The following is a 23064-nucleotide window of genomic DNA, read 5'->3' on the forward strand; positions in this document are numbered from 1 at the left end:
AAGGATCACGAATGGAAGACCGCATTCAATACCAGGAGTGGTCACTACGAATATATACGGTGATGTCCTTTGGCCTTTGTAACTCCCCAGCAGTTTTTCAAGAATTTATTAATGACGTCCTACGTCAGTACATACACACATTCGTAATAGTATACTTGGACGACATATTAATTTATTCTACTGATTTACAGACTCATCACATGCATGTTAAATTAGTGTTGAGAACTCTTCTTGTTAACGGTCTCTATTGCAAACTCGAATAATGTTCATTTGATCAATCAGAAGTCCAATTCTTGGGTTATATAATCTCTGCTAAGGGTTTTCGTATGGATCCCAAGAAACTTTCTGCCATCATGGAATGGCCTCTACCTCAGGGTTTGAAAGCCATTCAGCGTTTTCTGGGTTTTTCAAATTATTATAGGCGTTTTATTAAAGGGTTCTCTGCCATTGTAGCACCTATAACCAGAATGACCAAAAAGGATGGTAATACTCATGTCTGGAAACCAGAAGCACTTGAGGCTTTTGAATTCCTGAAGGCTTCATTCGCTTCTGTCCCTATTTTACAGCATCCTGCCCCTTCCCTACCCTTTATTCTTGAAGTTGATGCTTCTGAGATTGGGGTAGGTGCTGTCTTGTCTCAAAGAGATTCACCTGAAAAGCCATTACACCCTTGTGGCTTCTTTTCCAGACAGATGTCCAAAGCAGAAAAGAATTATGATGTAGGCAATCGCGAACTCCTTGCTATCATTTTGGCGCTCAAGGAATGGAGACATCTACTAGAAGGCACTAGGGATCCCATCCTCATTTTAACGCATCACAAAAACCTCTCCTACCTTAGTGAAGCAAAAAGATTGTCTTCTAGGCAGGCCAGGTGGTCTCTGTTTTTGTCTCGTTTCAATTACATAATCATATACAGACCAGGTGATCGTAATACTAAAGCTGACGCTCTGTCCAGACAATTCGAAACTACTGACAAACTAGAAATTGATGTTACCCCTGTCATTCCTCCCGACAGAATAATAGCTACTACTGTTCTCTCTATTTCTTCTTCCCTCTTACAAGCTATACAGACTAAACAAAACATGGCTCCTGGAGAGAGGCCTGCTGATAAACTGTTCGTTGATATCCCCGAGAGACGGGACATTATGTCATTGTATCATGACACAAAAACTGCTGGACACCTTGGTATTTCTAAAACGTTATCAGCAGTTTCTAGATATTTCTGGTGGGCTTCTTTACGCAAGGACGTCACCGATTACGTTAATGCCTGTACTACTTGTGCCAGTATGAATTCCTCCCACAGAGTTCCTTGTGGGTTGTTGCATCCGTTGCCCATACCCGAGAGGCCTTGGTCCAATCTATCCATGGATTTTATTGTTGAATTACCCCCTTCAAATGGTAAAACTGTCATCCTGATGATAGTGGATCGTTTTTCTAAGATGGCTCATTTTGTGTCTCTTGTCAAATTGCCTTCATCCAAGGAACTTGCCTCTATCTTCGCCAGGGAGGTGTTTCGGTTGCATGGTATTCCCACTTCGATCGTGTCCGATAGGGGTAGCCAGTTTATCTCCAGATTCTGGAAAGCGTTTTGTTCAGAGATGGGTATTTCTCTCTCGTTTTCTTCCGCTTACCACCCCCAGTCTAATGGAGCTGCTGAATGTGCCAACCAATCTCTAGAGCAGTATCTTCGTTGTTTCGTGTCCCACCATCAGAACAATTGGGCTGACCTTCTTCCTTGGGCTGAGTTTGCTCGTAATAACGCTGCTCATGAATCCTCCGGTAACAGCCCTTTTTACGTTGTTTATGGCCGGCATCCCGTGGTTCTTCCAGCTGCATTCTCCTTACAGGGCATGCCAGCTCTGGATGAACATTTGGCTGGTTTACGTAATACTTGGGAGCAGGTTCAGTGTTCTTTGGTGGATTCCGCTGCTCGCCAGAAGGTTCAGGCAGACAAGCATCGCAGGGCGGCTCCATCCTATGCTGTGTGGGACCGGGTTTGGCTTTCTACTCGCAATATTCGTCTTCGTGTGCCTTCTATGAAGTTGGCTCCTCGTTTTATTGGTCCTTTTCGTATCTTGCATGTGGTTAATCCTGTTTCGTATGCCTTGGATCTTCCTAGGAATCTACGCATTCCTAACGTGTTTCATACCTCCTTGTTAAAACCCCTCCTGTGCAACCGTTATACTCGGCATGTTCCTCCTCCCCCTCCAGTTTCTGTGGAGGGCCATGAGGAATTTGAAGTGGCTGCTATACTCGACTCTCGTTTTCTTCGGGGTCGCCTCCAATATCTGGTAAATTGGAAGGGCTATGGGCCTGAGGAACGCTGTTGGATTTCCGCTGGCGCTGTTCACGCTCCTCGCCTTGTGCGTTCTTTCCACGCTCGCTTTCCTGCCAGGCCTGCTCCTCCCTGCCCGGTGGGCATGTCTCCGGGGGGGGGGTACTGTAGCAGTACTTACCCTCTCCAGCGGCCGGCCGGGGTCCTCTCTTCTCGCCGCGCGCGGTCCTGCTCCTGCACGAGCCGCGCGCGGCTCATCCAGCGACGAGATCAGGAAGGCGGGCAGTGACCGCAAGAAGCGGTCACATGTACCTCCTGACATTAAGAGCGCGCCGCGCGTCTCGGGCGCGCTCTTAAAGGGACAGTGGGGGACTAAATTAGAATCAGTCTCCCATTGGCCCCTGTCATGCCACGTTCCCCATACACTCACGTTTTGGGGGCGTGGATATAACAGGGGCCCATCAAAGTGAACATTAGGGTATTTATACTCACCTGTTTCCTTTGCACCTTGCCCTATCGTGGTTTCTGTTCAGTTCCCTTTAGTGCTTGTTTCGTTCAGTTGGTTTTTTGGTGCTTGACTTTGGCTTTGTTCCTGACTCCGTTCTCTCTTTATCCTTGCTTGTTTATCCGCCGGTTTGTCCTCCTGTGTACCAGTCCCCGGCTTGTTCTACTTTACGCTGTCTCTCCGTTCCCTTGACCTCGGCTTGTTCTGGACTCTGTCTTTTCTTGTACTTGTCTAAGTCCGGCCATTCTAAGGTCCGGTAAGACGAGTCCTGTTTTCTTGTCTCTTGACTATCTGGACTATTCCTGCGTGTTGGGGTATATTACCGTGACTGGAGAAGACTTGTGTTGTGGTGGTGAGATCTGAGCAACAACTGGGTTACTAGAGGGAAAAGCCAAACAACGTTGGCAGGTTTGATATCAGGAGAAGGGGGAGTGAGGTAAGCTGGTGACTGACATCAAGGACAACCTGCTGTCCTGTAAAGGAGCCATATTGTCCTAGCTTGCATGCACATCAGGCTGACAAAAGCTGAAATGCTCACATATGAACTTAAAGAAACACTATATAGTGTTCCATAATTTATTTTTATTTTTATTGCCCCGAATTGTAGTAGCAGTAGCAGTAATTTAACCTTTTACTCACCAGTAATCCAGCGCAGAGACTGCCTCCTCTCTGTATTCCTGAGAAGTATTCTGGAGATATTGCCGATACAAGGCAATCACCATGATGTGCCAATCAGAACCATGATGTGCAATGCAGGAGGACCTAAAACATCAAGAACTGAGTCTGACTCAGCACCATCCAGTGGCTGGGAGTGTAAAAGCCGCTAGAGTTGTGTTTAGCCCCAAGGTGTAAATATTCCTGTATATCCAAAATGGTAATCTTTTGCATTGCAAGGGCAAAACTCTGGTGGCACTGCACACAGACCACTTCATTGAGATGAAGTGGTCTGGGTGCTTATAGTGTCCCTTGAAATTCCTCCAAAGTACAATGTGAGCATGATTAATTATACACTCCCGCTTAGCTTCGTAAGGAAAAACTAAGCGGATCTGTTGAGTTATTGAGGGGACTGAGGGAAAAGCTGGAGTCAAACAAAGCAATCGTGTGACTAGACAGATCCAGTGGGGTTATACATCAGTGACAGAGACAGCATTTCAGTTTACTTTTTAGGACAAAAATGTGTGTTATCCGCAGGAGATAGAAAGTTGAGAGTGCTTGCCTATTGGTAACTAGCAACTTTTTAATTCCAAAATCAAATTTACCGACCCTCCAGGAAGCAGAGAATTATGGAATATGTAGTCCAACAACACTTGCAGGGCTACAACTGGACACCAATGTCTTTTGTCTATGTGGCAGCTCTTTTTATTAATAAGAATAATAAACTGGTAAACCAAGAAGGGTACATTGTATTCAAGCAACCATGGGGCAATGATATGATTACCGCCCAGCTTAATGGCACACAAGAAGTATGGAGGGATGAATCAAACCCACTAGAAATAAAAAAAAAAATGTCATTAAAAAAACCATACTAGAGAATAGGAGTAATAACCACTTTGTTGCCATTTTCACTTTAGATTCTTTTCTAGCACCGCTATATTTCGATTATGTATCTGCCTTTGAAGAACCACAGTGGGTTAAATCTGTCTGTATCCTGTAGGCTTCTCTCATGAGGTTGCAGTAAAGCGTATAGCACAGAACTGCTTCCCAAGGGTCTCTGTGCACAACTTACGAAGTAACACGCAGATGTATGCCAGTTTCCCAGTGAACAGAAACATTTTATTCACAAGCTTAACTCTTTGGCTTCCAGAGCAGTATGCAAGATGTTCCAAAATATTAAGACAATACCAATGCTTACTGTGTTTCCTATTTGTGTAATTCAAATCAGCAATATGTCCCACACCATTCCCTGAAATACATAACAATTTTTTGTCTTACAAAAAAAGCAAAAGAGGTTATTCACTAAAGAAAATGCATTGTCGTGAACTGGAAACTGAATTATTAGGATGAAAATATCCGAGCTGGGACTATAGCCGAGTTAGAGAATATTTCGAGGTCAGTCATTTTTGTTTAAATGTTTCTGTTCACTACAGTTTGGTGTAGCTCAGGGCTACAATTATTTGAATTATTTGAAGTATTTTATTTCACAATTAAATGATACCTGCTGCCATTTTGTTTGTTCAACCTAATGTCACATTAAAAAAAAGTTTGGGGGATTGGGAAAACCAGTGAAACTCACAAAGATTCCTAACATGCATTTAACTTCTAGTTCATATATAGAAATGATAAATAAGTAATAATTTCGACAAAGCATTACATGGGGGATTTATGGCAGTCAGCAGATTTCTCCTTATTCTTGCCCTACCTGTCAGTTTGATGAGCACAAAAATACACATTATAATATTTTTGATGCAATGGCAGACTAAGCATGAGATGACCAAAAGATGTGACTTGGGATATGATAGGATATGATATGGTAAATGATCTTGCTATCTTCCACCAGTTCGTGCTGTAGCTGTAATATTACCAAGATTCCATTCCACAACCCATTCTTCTGTTGCTGAGAAATCTCAGTGCTACCGCTCGCTGCCAACACATTAAAGAGCAGATTGTGGGACTGTAAACACAGATTCCTTTAACCAAGATGTGTTTGCAAACTGGAATCAAAATGCATATGTTCACATCCTACAATATACTGCATGTTTCACTTATTAACACATACAAATACTGTATGTAATTTATTTTGCCCTTAAAAAGAAACGACATCCCAAACCACAATTAAGTACCTAAATCCAGTCTTTATTGCCAACATTCTTGTTGCAATCTTCTATATTGGCAACATGAGACTGTGGAGAGCAAACACAGCATCCTAGTAATAGTGTTTAGGAACGCCTGCCATCGTCACAAAATCAATCATTTTAACCCTTAAGTACCTGTTATATCTCATGTCCTCCTCACATGCTGGTGCCTAAAAACTACACGTCAATATCAAAGCTTATTCGCTTTTGCAGACCTATACAGTCTTGTTAGCATTAAATAAGTGGGATAGTCTATATTGTACAGCATCTTTAAAGGGTGGATTGGAATTATTCCAACATTGTCCCATAAAGGAACTCTGTAGGCACCATAAACACTTCAACTGATGAAAGTGGTTATAGTGCCTGTAGTTTGCAAGACAGTATCAATGTTAAATGGCTTATTCACTGTTTTGCAAGGATGCTCGGTCCCCATCAGTCTGAAGCATGGCATTTAATGATGAAATGGCGCAGTTGAAGCTATAACCTGCTTCATGCTATTCCCCTTGTTTTAGTTAGTTGAGCACTCTCAGCCAATCACTGCCCAAATCCCTGGTATAAATTGGTATTGGTATGGTGGTGGAGGTTTAAGCATAATTGCACTTCCATGCCATCGTAATTGGAGGCCTGGCTGCAGGGACTGAGCATTCTGCTAAATGGTGAGTAAACCATTTAGCAATAATATCAGGACACCAGGCACTATAACAACTTCAATCAGTTGAAGTGATTATGGTGCCTACAGTGTCCCTTTAGTGAAAGAGAAATTATCATAAAAAGCAATATATAGGTATGTGTTTAACCTACAGTATAAACTTTCCAACCCTGTATTCTATTAAACGTACTTGCTAAATGTACACCTGTCATCCATCTTGCCAAGTCCCCACTTAGTTGGAAGCTGACAGGACTGGGGAATTGAGCAGCCACAGCCATTGTGTTAGTAACCAACAGAAATCCTCATGCTGGCTTTTCGGGATACAATTAAAATGTTCCAACAGAAATCCTCATGCTGGCTATTCGGGATACAATTAATATGTTATAAAAGTAATATGGAGTAATATATACCTCCATTCAAAGCCTCTACTTTCACACAAGACATCTATTTACTAAACAGCATTTTGCGGAGAGTCCAACTCAGTATTGTTAGAAATTTTGGTTTCAATTCAGATATTTTGGCCTCAATTTTGCAAATTAATTGTCATTACTTCAACAAACTTGAATGAAAAGGCATATATTCTTTGTAGTACTAAAAATTATACACAAAGAAATTAGCCCATCTACATATGACACAAGATATACATCTTTCAAAGCCTGTACATAAACACACATTTAATCTAAGAGTAAGGGGTGGCCAGGGACCTAATGGGGCATTCCAGCACTATAGTGTCAGGAATATATGTTTGTATTCCTGACACTATAGTGATCCTTTAATTTAAAGTATAGATAATTATATAAACAGAATAAGTGAAAAAAATGCTTTAGAAGACTATTTAAACCCAGACAAAGAAGAGGCTCCATCAATCAACAGGCTCTCATTCTGCCCTATTTTTACTATAAGATTGTATATATTATATTCACTAGATAATTGTGTGATAATTCCTGTGACAAATACTTCCACAATATATTATATTATTTAAGAGAATATTTCCTTGGACAAAAATGTCAGATTAACAGTCTCTACTGGGGGAAATATACTCTAAAAAAATCGATTGGGTCCCTTCATGAGCACAGCTTCAATTTCATAAAGGACTATTTAAATAATCAGCATGGTCACAATAAAAACATCAGTATCAAGGTTATTTACAAAAGTGAGAATTCAAAGTAAATTTCAAATGTAATGCCAGAATAGCACAGATCAGATGTTTTGACCACAAATTGGAAATTAATTTTGAATTCACCTTGAATACTCACTTTAGAAAATAACCCTGTTTGTAAATACGTGTCGACTTGTAGTTGTTACATGGTTCCTTTAGGTTTCAGAATTAGCAAAGCTGTACCCTGGGCCAACTTCTAAGCAAAGAGGGTGAACAAAATCTTGCCTAGGGTTGCTTAGAATTTGGGAATTTCAATCTGCCGGCAGTCATACCAAACATGCTATATTCAAAGCTTTACGTGATTTAGAGATTTGCACAATTCTATATTCTATAGAAATAAAATGGCATTGCACAGTCTTTTCCAGTCATCATGGTTGTATCATTCTGGGTGCAATAAAAGTACGGACTGAATGCCAAAATTTCTGAGCCTAGGGGCAGTAGAGACAATCAGCCCTGTATGTACCCATATTGCAAAACAGCACCAGATTTAGACTGTGAGACTGCCCATGTATAATTAGTCCACTGGGGTTATTTATTAATCCAGTATAATTACGGAGATAAGCAGATCAGTTTTCCAAAACTGTCATTCTAGTAAGGGAGATGTCTGGAAAAGACCAATTATACGCTTGAATTTTAAATTGCGTAGCCGATCTCCATACATGTTTCTTAAATATGTTTTGTTAACGAATGTAATTTCATGCATTTTGTTTGTTTGTTTTTATTTTTATACACATCGTGAGATTTTTTTCTTACATGACCTAGGGAAATAAATTGTATTTTGAGGAGAATTAATAAACTGTGTAATGTTGCCATAGTCTTGAAGTAAAGTGACCTTAATAAACGCCCTATTTGCCCTCTAAATGCCTGTTTTGCCACAAGCTACTTTAGCCTTGGGCAAGTCAGGGTAAGGTTACCGGCAGCTTAACCCCTTTAAGGAGAAGGATGTCAGGGGAAATGCAGCTCAAAGCCAAAATCTCAAAGTCACAAAGAGAGGGGATGTCCCAAGCAAGGAAATAGTTAAGGGGCCAGCTGATTCCTCTAATGGCAGATGGTGCTTCACAACAGATTTGCATTAATTGTCTTCAAATCTGCTCCAGAGCTGAGGTTATAGAATCTATACAAAGGACCATTAAATGAAGGAGAGAGTTTGATATGATAGGGTGCAGAACACATGAGATTAACAATAAAGATGGATGATAGATAGATAGATAGATAGATAGATAGATAGATAGATAGATAGATAGATAGATAGATAGATAGATAGATAGATAGACAGACCTAATCTACAAAACTACATATATGGTTTTATTTACTAAATGTTGACATGTAATATTTTGAAACATCTGAAATAGTCAATATGAGGCAACCATTAGCAAGACGAGAATATAATGGAGTTTACCATCCCACTATTTTGGAGTGAAATTAAATAATTTGATTTTCAGCCTAAACAGATGCTTTACTAGGTATAGCCCCCACCATCCAAAAAAAGATCTATAATATGTTAATTCTGTAACTAAGAGAACCAAGGCATTTTATATTAATCAGAAATAGCATCACTGAGATACTTTCATGTCAGTGTGTTAACACATCTCACAGAATGGGATTCAATTAGATATGTACCAAACCTGTTTTTTTTCCCCTAAATATTGTGAAACTTCTAATTTTGTTATATTTTGTTTGCCTGGAGAATGCAATCTTTGTATTAGAAATATAACACTAGATCCTATTTACTAAACATAAAGTTAAGCTGACCAAAGTACACAATGAATTGGGAAACCATTCTCCAAGGTCTCTAGTCCAGGTGAAGATTATTTTATTTCAAATGTTGCCATTTTTCCTAAATTTGCCAGGTTGGTTACTGGATCACCAGAACTTGATTTTATCTCCCCTTTAACATGTTTCATTGTGTCCCCCTTTTTAAACAGAAATATGGCAATTACAGTACTAAAGTACCTTATTGTAGCAGTGAATACTCTCCATTAGGTAGAGTATGTGTACTTAGATTTTTGGTGTCTGTGAAGGGTCACTCACTTACTGCAGATTCTCCCATGAGAAGTCTACAATTCGGTAGACCTAGTGTGAGCCTTGACCTTCCCTCTTATTTTAAATAATCTCAGCTATGTCCCAGGGTGTGATAATTAGCCAGTAGAGGCATTGGAGAACAGTCTCTCCACATTATTTCTTAGACTAGACCATAGGGGTTTGATAATTCCCATTTAAATTGTTAAACAGCAGATCGAGGCCAGCAAATATAATCCTAACATTGCTGAGGTTAAAGTTCAAAACTGACCCTTGGGGTGTCAGCAACGGATGAGTGAAATGCCACATAGAGACTCAGGAACCACTTTTATCATCTGATTTCCTGAGTCTATTAAAGGCTTTATACAATACAGGCAGTTTTGGGGTATTATTTAATTTCTCCTAAAATACCATTTTTCCTACATTATCTGGTTCTAAAGAAACATTACCCTAAAACGGGGGTGCCCAAAAGGTTTAAAACTACATCTGTTTTGTACATGATGCTTTGTCATTCTAAAGCATTTGAAAGGCATGCAAAGCATCATGAGAATTGTGGTTCTACAACATCTGGTGATCTATCTTTCCGGCACCCCTGCCCTAAAAGATTTGTTGTAGGTAACAGCAACACCTAATAATGTAGTTTTAAAAACTGTATTTAAAATAAGTAATTTCCCCTCTGGTTGGATGAGCAATTTAATACATTGCACTGCTTTAACTACATAGTTACATAGTTACATAGTTGAAAAGAGACTCGCATCCATCAAGTTCAGCCTTCCTCACATTTGTATTTTGCTACTGAGCCAAAAGAACGCCAAAAAAAAAACCCCTCAGTTTGAAGCACTTCCAATTTTGCAACAAACTAGGAAAAAAATCCTTCTTGACCCCAAAATGGCAGTCAGATTTATCCTTGGATCTAGCAGCTATTACCCTACATTGAAAAATGATATCCTTGAATATTCTGTTTTTGCAAGTATGCATCTAGTTGATGTTTGAAAATCTGTATGAAATCTGATAAAACCACTTCTTCAGGCTGAGAATTTCACATCCTTATTGTTCTTACAGTAAAAAAAACTTTCCTTTGCCTTAGACAAAATCTTATTTCTTCCAGTCTAAACGCATGACCTCGTGTCCTATGTAAAGTGCGGTTTGTGAATAGATTTCCACACAATGGTTTCTATTGGCCCGAATATGTTTGTATAATGTTATGATATCCCCTCTCAGGCGACGTTTTTCTAAATTATCAGTAGCCTCCTATATCAAGGATACCTGGATTGGTCTTACAAAAAGCATGTTGTTTTTTTTGTTTATTTTGCATTATTGTGTAAAATACACAAGGATGAGAAAAGAGCACACACTTTAAAACCAATCATGTAAGTTTAGTTTATACTTATCTGACACTAACTCTGTTCTCAGGACACCATCAACCCCTCAATGTCTGGCAGCCTTGCTTGCCAAGAACTGTGCTGCATCTCGTCTTATGCATATGAAAGCAAATGGGGGCCACTATGGAGCATTCCTTGGACCACATGCAATTCATTTACATAGGTGTCTACTCCAAAGTGGACATAAATAATAAGGCCTACATGTGTTGCTGACACATTTTCCTACTAGCTTGTCTGATATATAACTTCAAATCTTCAACATAGCTCTTATTGGAAAGTGGTATTCACTAAGGTGTTAATTCAATAAGAATTCAAAGTTGAAGGCCAAAGCAACCGAAGTGAAGGCATATGACTTTTAACCATGTATGTTCGATTTATAGTCAGCAATATAATAACACGGTTATTAAATAAAGTGAGTATTGTCAGAAACTCAAAATGAATTCAATCTGAATTTAAAATGTAAGGCCTCCAGGTCAACTATGCCTCCAGTTTGACTTTTTTGGTCTACTGTTTGAGGTTCAATTTAAATTCACACTGAATTCTCACTTTAGTAAACAACCAGTGCTCCAATTTGGGAGTGCAAGGCCTTTATAAAATGCTAATAGGTAACGGCTTCATTCAGTCCTTGAGGACGTGGTGTGAAAGTTTCTATACAACACAGATATAACCCTCACTTGCTGGTGTCATAGAGGACCTACATATTGGAGAACCAAAGCAAGCTGGAGGAGTGGTAATATTTACATTGCAGGTTTAAACATGCCTCTAGTGACTGTCAGGAAGACAGCCACTAGAACAGCATTTGATTGGTGCAGCATCCCAATGCTTCTCTATGGGGAAGCATTGGATTGGCTGAGCTCATCAACACTGATGATCTGAGTCAAATAAAAAGAGAAACAGCATGAAGCGCTGTGCTACAAGGGCTAAAAGGTAAGTAACAGCATGCAAACTCTCACATACAATCCAAACAGTGCAAAAGCAAAAGGCGACATGAGACTTACTGGGTTATTTGCTAAAGTCAGATTCAAGGTGAAATTCAAATTTAAGGACAGAGTAGTTGAAATTAAATCATAACTGAACGAGAATGTTTCCAGTTCACCTATTGGAGACCATTTTGTGTTCCTAAAAATTCTCACTGTAGTGAAAGGAGTTCTCATTTACTGACTCTAAATCAGACAGGCACTGTCACTCACTATAGTGAGAATTAAAAGTGACCTCTAAGTGAATTTCATCCCTGACATGGCCTATATTGCTATCTTCTTTTAATCAGACGGAACTTAACTTAATTATGTATACAGTACATAGAAAAATAAAAGTATATAGTATAAACAAATCACTCATTGTTTTAACAATGGACTTGTGCCATAGAGAAAGAAAGAAAGAAAGAAAGAAAGAAAGAAAGAAAGAAAGAAAGAAAGAAAGAAAGAAAGAAAGAAAGAAAGAAAGGATAAATAAAATTTTGAAAAGGTTATGACTGAAAATAATGTACAACAAGACAGTATTAGAAGATGGGGACTCTAGAGGGGAGGCTCTACAAGAAAAAGACAGGAAAAAAATGAAGGGAAGCAGGTAGAGCTGGGTCACATTGCCAATAGGGGAAAAAGCAGTGACAGATAGCACAATGTAGAATGGGAAACTCAGAAAGACATGAGACGCTGCTTGCAATAGACATCTGGGGAGACAGGGACACATACTGAAGGGACAGTTAGACATCCAAATCAAAGTGTGACAGACATTTAATTCTGCTACACAGCCTTTTCCATCTCTCTTCTGATGGGCTGGCACTCTAGTGGGTAATATTCATATTGCATTAAATGTCAAATTTGACAATAAAACATCTGGCATTACCCTGTAATATGTATAATGATGTACGAGTACATCAGTTCCAGGTATATTGGCAACTGTCAGAATCTGCTGCTATATCTATCTTTGAAGACTTTTGGCAACCTGATAAAGAATTTAATGTTATTGTTTACTAGACTTGCGCACAAATTGCGTTGCAGCTGCGACGAACGAATCAAATCCTATTAATCTTATAACACTCCACAGGTGAATCTCAGACAGATCGATTCATTCTGGCGTAGAGTAAGAAAATGTAATCTATTTGTTGCGAGCTACAGCAGATTTGTGCAGAAGTCTGTTGTTTACTAAATATTAGATGATCAGCTATATGTGTACAGTTCTGATAATACACTGTGTAGGGTTTCCAATAGACATAGGTTATAGTGCAGTGCTCGCTAACGATGGCATTGCAGAGGTTTGTGAACAACACGTCTCACAGTACTCAACCAACAGCACCATGGGAAATTTAGCTCACAACCATCTGCAGTGCCAATACTAGCCAACAGTGCTATGATGGATTATAGATTATTTAATAACATATTATTCAACAGACAGTGTGTAAATTATACGATTATATGATGATCTCAGACATGGAGATGAGACAAGGCAGGGCCAGCTTCAGCGAGATCGGCACATGGTGGAAGAAAAAGTGAACCCCTAAACAGCTATTTCTGCATTATAGTGTGAGGAATACATGTTTTTATTCCTGTTACTATAGTGTTCCTTTAAGCTCAAAATAGACAAAAGAAAAAAATTCTCTAAGTCGGCTATGCTTCAGTTCAGTTACTCTGGCCTTAAATTTAAAATTCACTTGGAATGTACTTTAGTGAATAACCCTGTACCTGGTTGAATGATATTCCCTTTATCAGTCTCTGAAGAATAAAATGACTTTGTCTGGAACCAGATATGCAGTTTCATCATGTTCAAGTGATGCTGCAGTTGGGGCATTAACTGCTGACCATTCTCACCAGCTTACATATACAGGGTAAATTACTAAAGTGAGAAATTAGTGTGAATTTGTAGGGATTCTCTAGTGCCAGGAAAACAAACCAGTTTTCCTGGCACTAGAGAATCCTATAGTGCCCCCCCCTCTCTCCCGCCCCCCATCGCACGTTGCTGAAGGGGTTAAAACCCCTTCAGACACTTACCTGAACCCAGTGCCGATGTCCCTCAGAGCTGGGTCAGGCTCTACCCACGCTCTGCGCGTATTAGACCCCCCCCCCCACCCCCCCATAGTGAAGCATTAATCAATGCTTTCCTATGGGGATTCCGGCGACGCTGGAGGTCCTTATGCATAGCGTGAGGATGTCCAGTGTTGTTTAGATGACAAAATGTCATCTAAGAAGCCTGAAGTCCCTCTAGTGGCTGTCTGGTAGGAGGACTTAACCCTGCTAAATAATTATTGCAGTTTATAAAAACTGCAATAATTACACTTGCAGGGTTATCGGTGGTGGGAATTGGCACCCAGACCACTTCAATAACCTGAAGTGGTCTGGGTGCCTACAGTGTCCCCTTGAGATCAAAATAGCCAAATTGGAAACATGCTCAGCTATGCTCTCAATTCAGCTACTTTGGCCTTAAAGGGACAATATACGCATCCAGATCACTTCAGCTTCCTGCAGTTTCACAGAGTTTGACTCTGTGAAATGATGGTGGATGTCCTCATGCTTTGCATAAGGCATGACGACAACCAGTGTCTTTCCTATGAGAAATACCTAATGCCAAATACAATGTTTATATTCCTGTTGTTATACAAATATGTAAAACTTTAATAAAAATGATTTGAAAAGAAATACCTAATGCAAATGCCGTGCATGCACATTAGTTTCCCCCCATCGGCTGAGTTTGTTGTGGTTGGAGCCCAACCTAGGCATTGAAATCAGGTAAGTGAAAACAGTTTTGTATTCCGAACACTATAGGGTCCCTTAAATGTAAAATTATCCTTGAATTCACTTTGAATTCTCACTTTAGGAAATAACCCTGATACTGTTTGACTTATTTTAAATGTACAATACACTAGGGTTGGCCAAACGTTTTTTGAACTAAGGCAAACAAATTCATGGCCCGCCTATTTTTTTAAATTTTTTTTTTATTTATCAGCATTTTATAAATATAGCTATCACATGTATTGGACATCGTAATAGAGAGATATACTTCATTTTTTTCTAAATTGATCTATTAGTTTTATTGAAGATAAAGATTCCAAGTTTTTTATGCTGGCACCTCTCAATAATTCAAACTGAATGGGTGAATTCAAACTGAATTTCAAATTAAAGATCAAAATAGCAGAAATTTAAAAACTCAAAAAAACAAAAACTTGATGGTTATACTCTTACTTTGGCTACTCTGGCTTTAAGTTCGAAATTGAGGCTAATTGAGGCAAAATGGTTGAAAATCCCCTTTAATGCACTGTGTAATGTCACACAATAAATACAATACCTTATATACTTTTTTTTATAAAGTTTATTATACGTTGTACTGAATGCCTCGTATTGTCAGTTATTATAAAGATTATATGTAGGGCATCCTATATCATACAATGAAAGGTCCAAGGTATGTATATAGGTATATATTATATATTATGCAATGAAAGTGCCATACGGTGTATGGTTTATATAATGTGCTATATACAGCATGTATATTTGTAATACATTTTAAAATGATGTCAAATCTAAAAGTTCAAAATGTTAAAACATCTTTATAGGAAAATGTGCTGCATGCACAAAACTGAAACTTCATCGCAGTGCTTGTCATAATGGTAAATGTCATTACAACATGAGGGCACAATAGTGTATATTGCTGTTACCCAGCATCCTTAGAGCACCAGGGCAGGGGACATGTTTTGTAAATAAAGTAATTTAAATGCAAATACTTTCAGGAACTTTGGGTTTAGAGAACTTCACAAAGATACAAGCATGCACCCTTAGTTAAAAATAGAAACCAGAGAGGATAGCCTGCCTTATAAACCACGTTTTGTAATACTGATAGCTGTTTATAATACTATAAGCCTTACATTTAATTGTGATTATAAGAGCGGTTGGAGCAACATTCTAAGCGTTGAGTAATTGCCATGGAAACCAGTATAATAATTCTGCTTATTGGTCAACATTTAGTACTTTTTCCTGCAATTACACTTTTTATTTAAACCCCATAGGTATTCACATGAATTACAGAAGCATGCAGACAAATATTCAACTACACAAATGTTGAGAAAACAGTAGAATGTACAATGGGGATAGGATGTCACAGTCATGTATCGTGTACTGTACTAAAGTTACAATGACATCTCCCAGTACAATATGCTGCACATTACTTGCACAGTACCAAAAACGTGTATTCTTACAAACGCATATCGTCGTGCTGGATACAATGTTTTCTAAAACTCATCCTCTGTGTGTTTCTCTGGGTTGTTTTCAGATGGAAACTGAACATTAAAAAAAAAATAAAGCAGATGTTTAATGTGACTTTGTACTGCAATGACAGCCTGTTTCCACAATACTATATAGTTGTGTTACATTGTACATACTGTGCTGTGGGTGTATGAGCTGTGCTGAAATACATATATTCCTATTGCTCCAAAATGCTCTAACATAGGGATACTAAGACTGCATCAGCATAGAGAGGGTTAAACGTTCAATGACTCTGAAGCATCCAGTGAATGTATCCGTCCAATGAGGAGATGGATGCAGAGCAGACCCCTCCCCCCCGGGGGGCTCATTCATGCTCAGGGTTGATGCTGGCTCAGTGCAGGCAGAGGGTTAGCTGATCCAGGGTCACTGTGCTGCTGCTGTGCCTGCTGAGGAACAGGTGACGGGGGGGCTGAAGGAGGCTGCATGAGGAGGACATTGGGACCTCCCTAAAACTTCTCTGTCAACTCTCAATGTTTGGGGTCCAGGACACTCTAGGAAGAGGAGGACCTGTCCTGAGAGACAAAGCACTTGGAGCTGGGATGGATTCAGTGAGGTCCTGGGTGAGGAATGTTGGAGTTGTGGATTCCAAAGTGGCTGCTCAGAGGTAAGAGAGACAGTGATGGGATACCCGGAGAGGAGGGTGGGCATTCTATCACAAATATGGATCTCAGCCAATTCATGAACCAATCTGGGATACAGAGGGTGACTGCGCTAACACCCAAACCGGCTCACTCAGGACACCTGAACTTTGTAAAGTGCCATTTATACCTCACCCCCACCGTGAATGGGTCTCCCGACAGACACCTCACCCCGGATTAGCAACCTCTTCCAGCTGTTGTGGACTGCAACTCACATCAATCATCCCAGCCAAAGGCTGTCTGAGCCTTGTATGAGTTGCACTCCAGGGTAGCTTAAACTGCCAATCCATGTCTTTAGCCAGAGGTAGATCGCCAACATCTGTAACCAGCAGTTCAAACCCGTTGCTTTATTTCTGTGCGTATATATATATACAGGGCATGCGTTTACTTGTAAAATGTAGCACATATGTATATATTAACGGACTGTGTGTCCGCAGGCTTTCTGAGCGCACATACCATGCTCCAGCAGCCAATGGCCTCACCCATGGGTATGGATGGTTATAAGTCTGGGTATGTTGTCATACAGTATGGCAGATACAGTGTGAATAGTTCGCTGTGTGCAGGTCCATGATGTGGGAACACTGTATCCAGTAGTTTCCCTGGCATTCCATTCAGCCCCAGCACAGATTCTCTCCGCAAAGCATCCCAGCCATGTACATCCTCTCACTGAGCCAGCACCTACCGTGTACACGCTGACTGCACTGCATGTCAGGGAGACAAACCGGACAGATAGATAGATAGATAGATAGATAGATAGATAGATAGATAGATAGATAGATAGATAGATACAGACAGACAGATTTAAGAACAATTATAATTTTGTTAAGAATTGATTTTAAAACTACAGATTGGATGCAAACAGAAAATGGGAAACTCTAGGTTACCGGCCGTTACAGGGAAAACTTTCTCCCCGGTTTTGACCCAGGCTGGACGTCATCTTTACTAATTAACAACTTTAGAACAAGGCGACATATTTGCTATTATGTTCACGTTTTGCCACGGTCCGTCCTATCGTTCAAACTAAAGGAAAAACGATACTTTATTATACTGCGTGCGTGTGTATGTACAGGATGTGCCAGCATGGGAACATATATCACATTAATATTATTATATGGGGCGCTAAACTGAGAGAAGTGCAGGGAAATTTGTTTGGTATTAACTTCTTATGTCTGTGTCTGGATAGATAGATAGATAGATAGATAGATAGATAGATAGATAGATAGATAGATAGATAGATAGATAGATAGATATCAAATTGCCTATACATGATTTAGATATTAAATTGTATTTGTGTATATAGATAGTGTGCAATATATAAATGTATGGGACCAGCGGTTTACTAATAATTTGTGAAGTACATTTTATTCATACCAGTCTGGAAAAAAATAATATAAATTAAAATCGAATAGGCAAAAACAGGAAAAGATCTTTGTAATAAGCATATTTTCATATCTGTCAGCTCTTACCTGTGTGAGATTGTATACCTCTATAAAGCTATCTAGAAATAGAAATACATAACATATTAAAAATGTGGTATATCCAAAGTTCTATATATATACTCATCTTGCTGAATAATTACAGAGGAATATTTGTATTCCTTTGATCGATCTATCTATCGATCGATCTATCTATCTATCTATCTATCTATCTATTCAAGGAAGAAACGAAGCATAATTTAACACGAAAAAAATATATACAAATTCTGAGTTCATTTTTGCGACGAACTTAAACAACAGCAATAAACTAAAGTGTACATTTTAACGGTTCCCAAATAAAACCAAAAGGAACTATTCTGCTTCAGAAGCAAGAGGTGTGTACATCAGCCCAAAACAATAATCTGTATTAATTTTTATTATGACATATTTACATTAAAGCTGGTGCGTATATAACATATATAGAGATCGATGCACACACACCTATATGCACAATCATACACAAATATGGCTCAAACATTTTAACACAGACATAGTTCTAGAAAGAAATTCAAGTGACCTAGTGTATGCATTTTTATTGTTTATAAAAAAAAAAGTAGGTGCATATGGATGTTTATAATTTGGATCTATGTACATTGTGTTGAGTTAAATTAGTAATTCTGGGCGATCGCAGCTTACAGCAAAATAACATGTTAATCATCTTAATTAGCAAATGAATTGTAAAGTCGGCCTTGTGTTTGGGAATGAATCCAAGGCTTCTCGCTATACTAATGTGAAATCAGTTTTTACCTGTGTATACAACACGTGTATCTCACAATACCCTAAGACAATTCCCGGATAAATACATTATATTGCCACCCTGACCTCTGCCTCTCCAATATATTATATCCCTGATACCATTTAACCCCGCTTTCTATTACAGGGGACCTGTTATATTAACCTGTTGATCAGTGTTCTATGCTGTGTGTTCATATTCTGTTACATAGTATCACTCACCGACTGGCCCTGGCTGTCCGTTCATTTTTTTTCCATCATAAGACACTTATTTTATAAAGTCCATTTAGGAGGCATAAGGAACTCCAGCAAGGAGTTCCAGAATGGGCAATTTTACCCGATCAAACGGTTTATAAAGTGCATTCACATCCACAGGGGCGTTTACAGAGTGTAAAGAGGGGACTTCGTGTAATAATGCGCTTATTACATACTATTTACATTTCCTTGAAAGAGATCGATGTGTTTATAGCGTGCTCTATTCACAAAATAATGCACTTATTACATAAATGGAACCATGGTTCTGATAGCAAGCGTTGGGTTGATAGGGTGCTAACTTCATTAAATAACTCACTTATTACATACATGTTATGCAGACAGCGGCATGTTAATAGCCTGCTAACTTTACGAAAATAATGCACGTGTTACACAAATATACATACCATACATGTGGCAGACAGTAGGTGTTCATAGTTTACAGACTTCATTAAATAAATCACATATTACATAATATAACTGTAGCTGTGTCAGGCAGTCTATAGCATTCTGACTTTATAAAATATAGCACATATTATTTAAATAGCGTGTGTACTAATCGTCATTGCATAATACAAATATTACACAAATATAAGTATAGGACAAACAGGGGTGAGTATATAAGATATCACATAAATAGCTGTAAGAGTGTCAGATATCAATAGGTGTATACAGTGTCATAACTATTAAATAATACATTTATTACAAAGGTCAGAAGTGCATTTATTATATGTTAACCCCATTAAATAATACTAATTACAAAAAAATAACTACCTGAGCCAGTGTGATTCCCCTATCAAATTATAAAAACAATACTTATAAAAGAGGGCAATAAGCATTTAATGTGCCAACTTCATTAATATACATTTTGCATAAAATAACAACATCATCAAACTGGTGGCATATTATATCAAATAATACTTGTATTAAATAACTATGGCAGACAGCTGTATATTGTAATGATTTAATCACACCCATAATAAATCATTATTTGTACCAGAGTGCATTATGCATATAAAATGGTAACTTTATTAATAATGCACGTATTGATTACAAATGCATGCATTGGAGAGCAGTATATCAATAGTTTACTAACTATATTAAATAATTGAAATACTTGTGGCACAGAACAGTGTGTATATGTACTTGTTTTAATTTAAATAATGTGCTTATTTCATAATTACAACTGCAATAGTGGAATTTGTATATCATGAGCCAACTGCAAAAAATAAGGAACACTCTATATACAAATAACCACCTGTGGCTTGGAGCAGTTTTTTGCATTTCACTTAATAAATGATGCACATATCTACTTAACTGTGTATGAGGAGAGTGTACATATAAAGTGATAACTTGAATCCTATATTATATGTTGCAATAATAAAAGGAATATAAATATAAATCAAGCACTTTGTGTCTGTAGAGGGTTGGCCTACAGTTAGGTTTTTTGTTTGTTTGTTTTTCCCCCCACAAACACACCACTAGAATTAGAATTTTAAAAAGACCCCATAATTGGCTACCTGTATTTTGCAGAGTGTAAAACTCAAGTACACATTTGTTTACAGGTATAGTTTGCATTTGAGGGCAGTTTGCAGTTTGTATTACAGTATTAATGTGTATCATTCATTACAGTGCAATGTGAAAAATATATTGTATATAATATAATTAAATATCAGATCTTGTGTAAGGTGTGTTGTGTGTCATGGAAGGGTTTAATCACTAAACAGTGAATCATGTTCCTTTAAAAACTGAATTACAAAATGTCCCTAAAATAGCTGATTTGGAAGAATTCTCCAGTGTAGCTATGTATGTATTTTACTTGCAATGTCTGAGATTCAGCTCCAGAGAAAACTTTCCATTTAAGCCAAGAATTTGTCCAGAAAAGTGCATCTAGGGCAGATTTGGCCTTTAACTATTCTCCATAAGTGGAACAATACAAGGGTCTTAGGTAGCTAGTCAGAAAACAAGTTATGGTGATATTTACAGAATTTCTGAATTTCAGAAAAAGTAGAAAAGATTGATAAAAGTTTTTTTTTCCGTCAATAATTTTGGGGCCTAGTACAAACAAAAGTTATATTCCCATATCTTACTTGTTCATTTTCCGTTTACATTTTTTCCTATTGTGCTTTTTTATCCCCTCCATTGCCTTATTTGTTTCTTTTTTTTTCTTAATGTATCCTTCTTTTCCTCTCTTTTCATTTAAATTTGTGCTTACTTCTACTGTTTATTAATTTATTTCATATTATTTCTTTTTGTTATTTTTTTTTTTTGTGTTCAATGGTATCTTTCTTGTGTACAGTTTTCTGTTTTTGTGCCACACTTCCCTTTTTAACTTAATTTTCCCCTGAATGTCACAAAACAACAAACACACACTGTCACAGATGCACAATACTGACAAAATAAAAACATTTTTGGTCACACACTCTTACCAAATTCAGCATATATGTAGTAGTTTTTTGATCAATAGTTGTGCAAGATATAGATCTACTAATTTGCAGAATAATCCCCCCCCCACCCTCTTGATTTACAGGCTTTTCTGTGGTGCTGCAAGTGGCATTTGATGTACCAATACCACATATAGTCTTGACTAATATCTGTGTGTATCATAATTGTTACCCGTAGCCTAGTTCAGTAATTCTTAACCCAGTCCTCAGATTAAAACATTGGTCCAGCTTTAGTCAGTATCCCAAAATAGGGCAGAATTTAAAAATTCCTAAAACATGGATGTTAGTCTGCCTTGAGTACTGGGCTGAGACAATTGCTAATGTTCGATACATCTCTTGGGACAGTTTTTTCCCTTTTTTTCCACACTATTAGGGTTATTTACTAAAGAGAGGCTTGTTAAGAATTGAAAGTAAAATTAAAATTTAAGGCCACAGTAGCCAAAGTGGAAACATTCTCCAGGTCAAGTACGGTTTCAGTCCAGCTACTATGACCTTAAATTTTAAATTTACTTTGAATTTCCAGAAATTGTCACTACTTTTTAAATATCCATGAGTGTTTCCCTTTGTTGTCCCCTCACTATTTTACCCGAGTCCCAACTCCCTGTATCTGTCCATACCCCATAATGATAGAGTGGCCAGGCCGTGGAGTATTTATTCAGGGTCTTTCATACTATAGAGTATTCTACAACTACTCCTGGCAGCTAGTACCTTCCTGTAGGACTGGCCACACATCAATGCTTTTGGCTTTGCCTAGCATATTAGCCCAAAGCTGGTCTTCAACTCACAACAACTCCCCGTGAATAGTAAATAAATCCATTGATATTCAGCTACAATACTCTGTGGCAATGGGAGGAAAAAAAGTTAGCAAAAATGTAATGTACATGTGGTACAATGTGCTGTTTTCCACAAATTTCCTGAGGCTTCATAATAGTTTGCGGCCAATTTTAACCACTATTGGGAGTACTCTGGATTTTTACTCTTACAGACAGTTCAATTTGGAATGTCAGATGTTTTATTACAAATTCTATAACTTAATGGAAGCTTAATACACCACTTTGGGTGCTAGAGTAATGTATTCCTTTCCTGAGGATATTTTCTCATACCATGACAAAGCCAGTCTAGGCAGGATCGGTGTTTATATTTTACACTTGGTCTGAAACATACGTGATACAGATTATTTACGTCTGTCTCTTGTGGATGGCAGTGCAGTAGATATTTAAATATTAGCTCTATGTCACACAAACACATATAGTATTGCATTAATACACTATATATATATATATATATATATATATATATATATATATTTGTATATATATAGATATATATATATATATATATATATATATATATATATATTACTCCTGATAGTGCAGTATATTGTACAACTTTGATCAGAGTTATGGTATCATTGCAGTGTATGTGCATCACTTACACTAGTCGCAGGCATAGGCAACCTTCGGCATTCCAGATGTTTTGGACTACACCTCCCA

General features: G+C 38.1%; 1 protein-coding gene across 4 annotated transcripts in view; it reads left to right on the top strand.

Annotated features, from left to right (window-relative positions):
• Positions 1 to 16365: 16365 nt before the first annotated feature.
• The window catches only part of EBF2 (EBF transcription factor 2), an 85449-nt gene continuing 78750 nt past the window's right edge, over positions 16366 to 23064 (top strand). For all 4 annotated transcript variants that reach the window (XM_063448495.1, XM_063448497.1, XM_063448496.1 and 1 more), the window contains exon 1: positions 16366 to 16634. In XM_063448495.1, coding sequence (XP_063304565.1) covers positions 16501 to 16634 — 134 coding nt within the window. In that variant the 5' untranslated portion in view covers positions 16366 to 16500. The remainder of the gene's footprint in view (positions 16635 to 23064) is intronic.

Source organism: Pelobates fuscus, chromosome 3 (assembly GCF_036172605.1).
Source record: "Pelobates fuscus isolate aPelFus1 chromosome 3, aPelFus1.pri, whole genome shotgun sequence".
Classification (NCBI taxonomy): domain Eukaryota; kingdom Metazoa; phylum Chordata; class Amphibia; order Anura; family Pelobatidae; genus Pelobates; species Pelobates fuscus.